The 9385-nt window shown below is 33.2% G+C and overlaps 1 protein-coding gene across 2 annotated transcripts; it reads right to left on the bottom strand.

Annotated features, from left to right (window-relative positions):
• Nucleotides 1-250: 250 nt before the first annotated feature.
• LOC112514344 (nuclear transcription factor Y subunit B-1-like) lies at nt 251-7151 on the bottom strand. 2 transcript variants are annotated; one of them, XM_025120777.1, is made up of 7 exons: nt 7025-7151; nt 6223-6463; nt 5825-5954; nt 4858-4863; nt 4663-4746; nt 4479-4543; nt 251-553 (listed from the first exon to the last, which is right to left on the bottom strand). In XM_025120777.1, exons 2-6 carry the CDS (start codon nt 6444-6446, stop codon nt 4487-4489), a joined length of 501 nt encoding a protein of 166 aa, XP_024976545.1. In that variant the 5' UTR covers nt 6447-6463; nt 7025-7151; the 3' UTR covers nt 251-553; nt 4479-4486. The 2 variants fall into 2 exon arrangements, with proteins under 2 accessions (XP_024976545.1, XP_024976536.1); XM_025120768.1 differs by lacking the exon at nt 7025-7151 and adding an exon at nt 6609-6751.
• Between the last annotated feature and the right edge of the window lie 2234 nt (nt 7152-9385).

Here is a 9385-nt window from a genome sequence, read left to right as displayed (position 1 = left end):
ATTTCGTATTGGTGGAAAACCCGCTAATCGTTTGGTAGCTCCAAAAAAGGTGCGTTTTTGGTAGGTTTCGTGTAGGTTGGCTTATGTTAAACATTTAAAATTTCCATTGGCTTAATGATTCTTTTGCTTCAACATCCATAGAAATGATCCAATTTGGGTTAGAAGAAAGGTTCACAAGAGCTATAATCCATAACTACTACAAAAAAAGAGACTTGATACGTTATAACGTATAAACCATACAGACAGAACATAGCAGACTAGGACCAAGACTTACCAACTGATTCATCTTAGACCCAGAATTCAAATATCAATCATCATTTAAACATAGATCATTCAGCTTACAAATTTCAACATCATAGCAATTAAACCACCACCACAGAACTTATTCCCGCCAAAAGAAAAAACAAACGGGAGATAAGCAAACGGTACGTTGTATATATGAAAGATCTAACTTCAAAACATTTTTTACTCACCACTTGGTACCAAATACATGAATCACTAAACAAGAAGATCCAAAAGTCCCACAACTGGATCATGAACCTCAGGTTCTTAGCTGCAAAATATTCAATATAACATCACCATGGTTATAATCTAGCCACATCATATGGTTTTGTAGAAATGAGACTTCCAAATACAACAAGACTATAAAAAACAGAACCAACCTTGCAATATGCAGAAACCATCAAACTGTGTCATCATATTTATAATGAAAAGGTGCCTTTTTGTGGATAATCTAGGTGCAAATATAGTTCCTTCGGGAAGCAAAAGGGTCATTGGCTAAACCCCAGCCTCCCAGGAGGTCAAGGGTTCAAACCTCAATAAAGATGAGGAGTGTGTGCGAGTATTTGGCGTGTATAAATATTAGATACTAAAAGACCATTGATCAACCTTCCTGTTACTGCATGAGTGTCAGCTTCATAGAAAATACCTTATATCCTACAGACTAGGGTATGCCACCCTTGTGTTTAATGCCTACTGAAAACTTCAATTTTTATGCATATTCCACCAAAAAATCCACACAGCAGATTATGAATCGAATTAACAAAACGTAACAGCTCGACTTTGGTGAGAGGGGCACGTAAAAATATTCCATAAAAGCCACACAACCACACATATAAGTAAAAGAATACTATGAGTGCCATACATATATATTATATGTGTCTACATATGTAAAATAATATTATGAATGCCATACATACATATATATATGTATATATATAACAAAGGCAAATAATGAAGGTGTTTGAGGAATAGCAGTGCTGCTCATCTCTAAACCATTCATATTTGGGACAGAGCAGTTATGAGTCATGATGTTTGAAGCCTCAAGAGACAAGAGTGTAACTTAGGGGGTTGGGACTCTGACAGCTTAATTTCAAAAAATTTGCAACTAGAACTTAACTCAGTTGAAAGAGTATTGAACTCAAGTTTCCCTGTTGCATTAACTCCCTCATATTTTCAATGCAATTCCCCAACTAAGTTTCAAAGACCATGGAAAAGTTGGGATAAAACCATGGGGTAGAGAGTTAAAAGATTTACCAAGGATAGCAAATTCCATCCAACAGAACAATTGTGACAAAAATCAAACTCAGACTAGGGACCAATTTTGCAATTTGCCCAAATGGAGAAACCATGTTGGTCATTAATAGCAGAGCCTGCAACACATAGCTCCATATGATAACTGACATGCTTGGAAAATGAAATGATTATTGATGTACTAGTCATAATGGTATTTGTTAAGAGTAGAAAATTGGTTGTTCAAGATGTGATGGAAATGACGACTAGAGATTGCCTGATATGAGAAAAGATTGTAGTAACTGGATTAAGATATGAATAGATACAATATTTATCATCAAATTTCCATCCAGGAAAACTTATACTACGCACATAAATGGCAATTCCCACCTGCATAAAATGTTGCTTCAAGAAAGCAACACAACTAAGCCTACCAGGATTACAATAGAGATGTACAAGTTATTTGACTGTCTTATATTCTGAAGTTCCAGATATGCAAGGAGAAAAAACAAGTTGTTCGGGTAATTTACACAGAGTGCGCAAAGCTTAGAATTCATATGAACTGCCTGCAGAAACTAACAGCAGAGCTCTACTGCAGGGAGAGAAATAATCAGGATACAATCCAAGAACTAACGGAAACAAACCTTGTCTTTGTCAATTGTCATAATCCATTAGATTCGCTAAACTAATGCATATCCTAAGACAATATATATAGGGGTCTAATCAAATGAGAACAAAATAGTTCGAGATAACCGTGAGATCCAATGCGAGCCAATCATTTGGAATAATTACTTTTATTTTATTAAAATAAAGTAAAAGCGCAAATTAGTAATTTCATATTTCCATTTTGTATTTAACTAAATTATTTGACAAATCTCTCTCTCTCTCTCTCTCCCCATATTTAACAACTCTCTCTTTACATATTCCCATTTTGTATTACCAAAATTAACATTTGGTGTTGTGAACACATTGTAAACTATGGGTAGCAACGTGTATACAATAGGTATCACAATGTCCATATTGTATGTATCTTGGGTATCACATATGAGAATCGTTTGTATGTATTTTTTTTTTAACAGTGACGATGTTTTTTTAGGTATCACATTGTGTATCTTATGCTCACATGGTGTTTGCCGGAATAAGGTTCGTCGGAGAGAGGAGAGATGAGTGAGAAGAGATAAGATTTCTAAAACACCTAAAATACCCTTTAATTAAAATTTTAAGTCAAAATTACCAAAAAAATTAATTTCCTAATTTATCCTTTGAATTATGGTTGAGATTGGGTCTCACGGTTATCAGAAAATTACTAAGTTTTCCTTGTGTTCACACGCGGTTACCATAACAGTTCACGATTTTGAATCCCCTAAATTACTCAATCAGATACCTTTTTTTGACTCTTATTAAACATTCAACCAATATTGCCCATCAAAATAAAAACATGAAATATGCAAAAACATGAAATCACAGTGTATCACTAAAGCTAAAAACATGAAATCACAGTGTATCACTACAGCTAAAAATCTTGAAACCATGGTGTATCACAACTTGTATCACAGTGTATCACAATGACAAAAGTTCATAGAGTGTATCACAGTGGTAATGTTCACAGTGTTCATATAGTTTCTTGAGGGTAACACAGTGGTAATGTATCACAACGTGTATTACAAGCGATATGGGTTTGAAACTGGTAATGTTCGCTGGAGGAGAGAGAGATTTACAAAAATACTACTTTACCCCCTTAATATTATCCATCAAGTTGAATTTTTTTGAAAATTAGTGGATAATTACCAAAATTAACATTTTAAATATTAACCTTGATTATTAATAACCCCCCGTGTGTGTGTGTGTGTTATATCAAAATGGATGTCAAATTAAAAAAAAGAACCGGAGAATCATGAAAAAACGGATGAAAAAATATACCAAAAAGGATGTCAAATTAAAGATAATAAAGTGATCGTTTATTTGGTGTATTTTCTTTTGCTCTTATTTTTGGCATATTTCACCTATTTTCCATTTAAAATTTTGAAGAAAATATGTTTAATTTTTTAAAAAGGTAGTTATTAACCACATCTGTTGGATCATCTCAATCTAACGATTTGGATGGGATCTTCGGTTCTTTTATTTTTCAGAGTTGTCTCTTGATGTTAACCCTATATGTGTGTGTATATATATATTGCTGTTGGACTTTGTAACTCCATAGCCAACGACATTAACAAGACAGTTTTGATCCCAAATAATCCAAACGAAAAGTCCACACAGTCCATCCGGCGCCAGCTAAATGGATCTGCATGCTAACTATATTTGAGAAAGAAAACCAAGATGAAAACCCTAAAGTCTGCTAACGACTTAAGAAAGTGATAAGAGTTAGCATGAAGTACTCTGATAGCATTATGATAAAAGCATCATAAGTGATGTTTTATTGTAAGCTTAAGAACGAAGATAGAAAGTAGCATGTTGAGGAACATAAAATTTTGCCTTGCTTGTAACTGCATCCAGATTATATAGGATTAAGTACTAAAAGTTTATATCAAGGGACAAATAAAGTGAATTCTCAAGTAGGGTACAAGGCATGTGCAATTGCTTTTTATTTTCCCTTTGTCAGCATCATACAACCATCCATTTAATGATCCCCCTCCCTCATCTCTCATAATTCAATAAAATTCTGACAATTGCGTAAGGTAAGTAGTAGGTCAATTCTTGATTCCTCTTGAGTCTTGTCGGCTTTTTTATGTGTAAAAAGGCATATATGTTGATGGTATCATCTTTAAAAGTTTGAGGAAGGGGAAATGTTGTGTTTATTATCATCCCAAAATGAAATTTAATGCACTTGTAATAACGCGGTGCAGAGTGTGATTCTGATAACCACAAATGCAGAAAGATAATAGGGACTACCCCCACAAAGAAGCAATTAGACACTAAGTTGAAAATGTTTGAGTTGAGCTCAGCAAGGGAGAAAGAGAGATTACTTGGAAGTTCAAACATGCGAATTCAAAAAATTCATGCCTTGTGTATACGGTCCTTGATGAGGGAACTGCGAATTGATACAAAAAAATGGAAAATCAAGAAAAAAGGAAGCCACAGAGCACATTCAATGAAGAGATAAATTGAAAATAACTGAAACTACAATACAGAAACTATGCTTTGGTTCACCTGTGCATTTGGAACAAGCTGAGGTCCCATTGTATCTTTCTTGCCCGATCCATCTCCACCCCTTGCAGAACCCTTTGTATCACCCTAAAAAAGGTATATCACTACATCAGCTGTCTATACCACTTGACAAACATCTCATAGATCATATTTAATTAATGTGAGTTCAGTTATAAGAGTCTCAAATGAATCCCGCACCTCTAACTGTGTAGATCAGTAGTCCATGTAAGCATCCAACAGCAAGAAAGAAACAGAAAATCATGTCAGAAACTAAATTTTGAGAACTGATAAGCTGAAACCAACAGAAACATTACAAAACAAAACAAGTATTCATGGTACCCAGGATTTTAAACAATATGCTTCTATGAAGATACGAGCTCTATTATCAAGGCATGACCAAATCATAGGCGGACCTAGTAAGAGGGTAGGGGGTGCACAGGCTACCGCTCAATCGTCACGTTGCATGGTAAAAAATAGAGGCCTTAAAGGTGCATCCACTTAATTTTGAGAAGTGCCCTGAAATGTTTTAAAACCAAACTTATAACAGAAATTGAAAATAACTGAGATCTAAATCTCCATATTAATGCTTGCCCTCCGAGAGGTTGCGTGTTTGACTCCCGTTTTTAGCAAATATCCAGTTTTTCACCTTCTATATCTCCATACTTTTTCTGGGTCCGCCTCAGCCCCCCAAATCACCATTTCTTTACTTACTACGAGCATCTAAAATCATTTTTACCACCAGACGTATTAAGATATCAAGTCTGAATTGATTTGTAGTAAATAATGGTATGTATAGGGCAACACACCAACACCTACTCTATCTAGCAAACTCTTTTGGAAAGGTTATTGGGGCCAAAACTTTAAGTAAAACAGCTCACTGAAATTGTGAGGGGTAGGAATTCATATGATATTTCAGTTGAAAGCACAAAAAATAGGATGTAGTATGACTTAGTGCCATCTTACTACACCAAAGTTCAATTAACATACACTCCAAATGAGCAATGTGAACACCAAATTGTAATGAAAAAATAAGATCCCACACAGCCCCATTCCATACTTACTGTGATTTAAAGCAAAAAGGTAATATGAAATTATATGAACACCCAACTTTGTTGCTATCATGGTAGGAGAACCAGAAAGTGATCTTTAACTACAAAAGTTTTACCTCTCTGTATCTAGACAGGTAAGCCTTGAGGGGATCAATATAATCTTCAAAACCTAGCGTAGCCATAGCCCAGAGCAAATCATCACCATTAATTGTCTTCCTCTTCTCTTTCTGACACTTATCGCTGGCCCTACTCAGGAAATTACAACACACAGACAAAAAAAAAATTCCATGAACTTATCTTCTTCTATCCCGTTAAAGAAACTTCACTAGAACACAAGACACCATGATCCAGTTAGATGTCTCGATCTTGTTTACGTTCTACTAACAATTTCTTATAATTTACAGTAACTAGAACACTTGCTCGATTTTACTTGGTGCTATGCCTGACTGAACAAGTATGCACTCAAAATATGTGCGTGTTACAGTCTGTGTGAAATTGTTATGGATGTACTTACTCGCTAGTGACGAAACTGATGAACTCGGAAACGCATTCCTGAACGGTGTCTTTAGCGTCTTTCGCGATCTTCCCATTAGCAGGCAATGCCTTTTTCATGATCCGGCTTATGTTAGCGATCGGGAGGAACCTGTCTTGCTCCCTAATGTTAGAGTTTGAGTGAGGACTCTGTTCACCGCCGCTTTCATGACTACCACCAGCCGGACTCCCCGGACCATCCGCCATTACCGCCGATGGAAACCCTAAACCCAACAACAATCATCAACACCAACAACCAAAGAACTTATTAAACATCAGTTAAAATCAAAAATAAAACAGAAAGACTCCGATGGTACATGGATTTGTTCGACAACAAACTTGGGGCAAAATTGGGGAATTTGGACATACAMAAAATTGGAGGGAGGAGAGAGATTTGTATTTGGCGCGCGAAGAGGGAGAGAGATCTGATTGGGTTGATTTATGCAGAGATCGGACGCTGGAGAAGAGAGATTGTTTGAGATTTGAGAGCTTTGGAAGATCGTAATTGGAGCTTTAATGGCTTCGTTTTATCTGCACCGTTCATTCTCATGAATTTATTTTTTACTTTTTATTAATTTTAATAAAATTATAAAATCTTTTAAAAAACTCCATTCGCAAACTTAAATTTCAACGGTTAAGAGATGAATTTGACAAAACCCTAGAAATTGAGACCGCCGTCTGCTTCTCTTTTCCAAGTTGAAACCCTAGAAAATTCTGGACCTGCAAAATCATTTGCATCTTCCACCAAAGAATTGTTGGTTTCAGTAATGTTTATATCACTTTACCTCTTTTCAGATGAAGAAACGCACTGTGAATTTATTGAAACCTTCTTCCTTACGGAGCCTTCTTCATCGGCAACCTTCCCGGCGTTTACTACCGTCGGCCGTCTTCCACCCGTTCCAATAAATGGGCTTGGTCCATGCCCGCGAGGGAAGTAGTGATGATAAAAACTGGGCCAAACGCATGGGCATACCTACTTTTTCAAGGGTACGGTGGCAGAGCTGATCAATTAACTAATCAATTTAGTGATTTGGTACAGAATAGGACAAGGATTTCTGTTCCGTCTTGGGTATAATTTTTATGTGGAACAGGCATGTTTATCTTTATTTTATAAAATAAGGTGGAACAAATTTATATTTTATTAATATAATCTTAAAATAAAATTTAATTCTTTTCTAAAACATTAAATAGGTCTTCTTTTTACATTTTAATTATTCTTTAAATTTTATTTGGTGTATTTTATATTTTTTAAAATTTTATTTTACTGTTCTTAAAATATTATTTTTATACGGTTTTTATATTTTTATTTAATTTATTATATATTAATAATAAAATATAATGTAGAAAAAAGATAAAAATAAAAATTTCAAACTACATAAACTTTTTATTTGGTGTCATTTTAATTGTTTTGACGAAAACTTTCGAATGATATATTTTGTTATATAAAATAATCATTCTATTATAATTTAATAAATTACTTGTTCTAATTTAATAAATTACTTGTTCTAATTTAATAAATTATTTGTTCTGTTCTGTTTTATCTTACCAAATGTTGAACAGTTGTTTGATTCGTTCTATTCTATTCTGTCATGTCATGTTCTATTATGTCCTGTCTAGACACGAAACACACCCTTAATGGTTTTGTCATAAGGAAATAAATTATATTTCTGAAAAGTGTTGTTGTATTATTTTGTTTGATATCTACATATACTTTTTCTAAATGTTTTTATTTTCGTACAAAAGGCTTAAAATGGATTCAAGTTCCGCTATAATCAAATTTGTTGTTGTTTTTTTTATATTTCTTCCGTTTTTTTGAAAATATATGTAGACAAATTCAAACACGAGTCTCTTCTATGCAAGAAAAAGGAATCAATTAACAAATTTATATTAATATTGTGGAAAAAATTATAGTCGTATTATGTCACTACTTGAAAAAAACCCGTGTGCCCCCCTCCGTTTTAACGGGCTCAAATTCAAATTCTTAATACAATAACTAATTAAGCCGATTCTAGTCTCAACTTGTCATTGGTGTGGTCCGGTTTAGTTTTTTCCTATAATTTTCTACAATATTGTATATCAGATAGAGAGTAATTTGATATTTGGAACGTTAGGAAAAAGGTTGTTTTATTAAAATTTCTTGCTCAAGTACTTTCTGTTTATTCTTTAAAACTTTCTGCAAAATTATACATTTTTTGTAGCCCAGTCATCTATTATACTGATAACTGATGGACAATTAGAAGCAAATAAAGGGCCAAAAACATGGACATAATTACATAAAAGTCATTACTCTATGACCATTTTTTTTCAAAACCTCTATCAATCCTTTTTGACCAGTTGTTTAAAATTTAACTTAACCAGTATTTAAGGTCTTAATAGTTGGTCTTTCTTTAACTGGTTACGATGCCTCCGGTTAAATAGTGGGCTTGGTTGTATTTGATCATCTCTATTTGGGAATATTACTTCCTAAACCTTAACATAGATCTATTCGTTGAAACACCACCATGATAACCAGTTTGATATTTCAAAAAAAAAAAAAAAAACAATATATGACTGGCAAATAGTATCCAAACTATGATATATCTTTTTCAGTTATTATAGACAGTTAAGTAAAAATGTTTGAAGTTTATTAGGTTTATATGGATGTGACACGTTGTGTGCATCTTTTTAAATAAGTTGCATTAATTGTGTTAGAGAGTATGGTTATGAAAAAACTATTTGGCCCTAGCCATTATCTCATTTAGAACCATTAAAAGGGTTGTCACTACAACGTAACGAGACATATATTGATTACAATGTTTCGTTTTATTATTTATGTATGTCGATGTAATACGGCTTTATGTGGTTTTAGAAAAATGATAATTTTTTTATTTTTTGAATAAAAATAAAATTTTTAAAAATATATCAATATTAATATCAAGTAAATTATTTAAAAATTCTCATTTTTTTGTGTAATTTATTTAGTTGAATTTTTTAGTATAATTTAATTTAGGTTTAGTAACGAAGTAATTTAATTTAGATTTAATAATATAATCTTTTATAAAGATAGTAATTAAGTATTTTGTTAGAACCCAATGTTTATTCTAATTATATTTTTAATTTTTATTATTTAAAATGAGATGTTTATCTTCTATTTGATTATGTTTATC

This window comes from Cynara cardunculus (assembly GCF_001531365.2).
Source record: "Cynara cardunculus var. scolymus isolate 2C chromosome LG 1, CcrdV1, whole genome shotgun sequence".
Lineage (NCBI taxonomy): Eukaryota > Viridiplantae > Streptophyta > Magnoliopsida > Asterales > Asteraceae > Cynara > Cynara cardunculus.
This window is presented reverse-complemented; position numbering and strand designations above follow the sequence as displayed.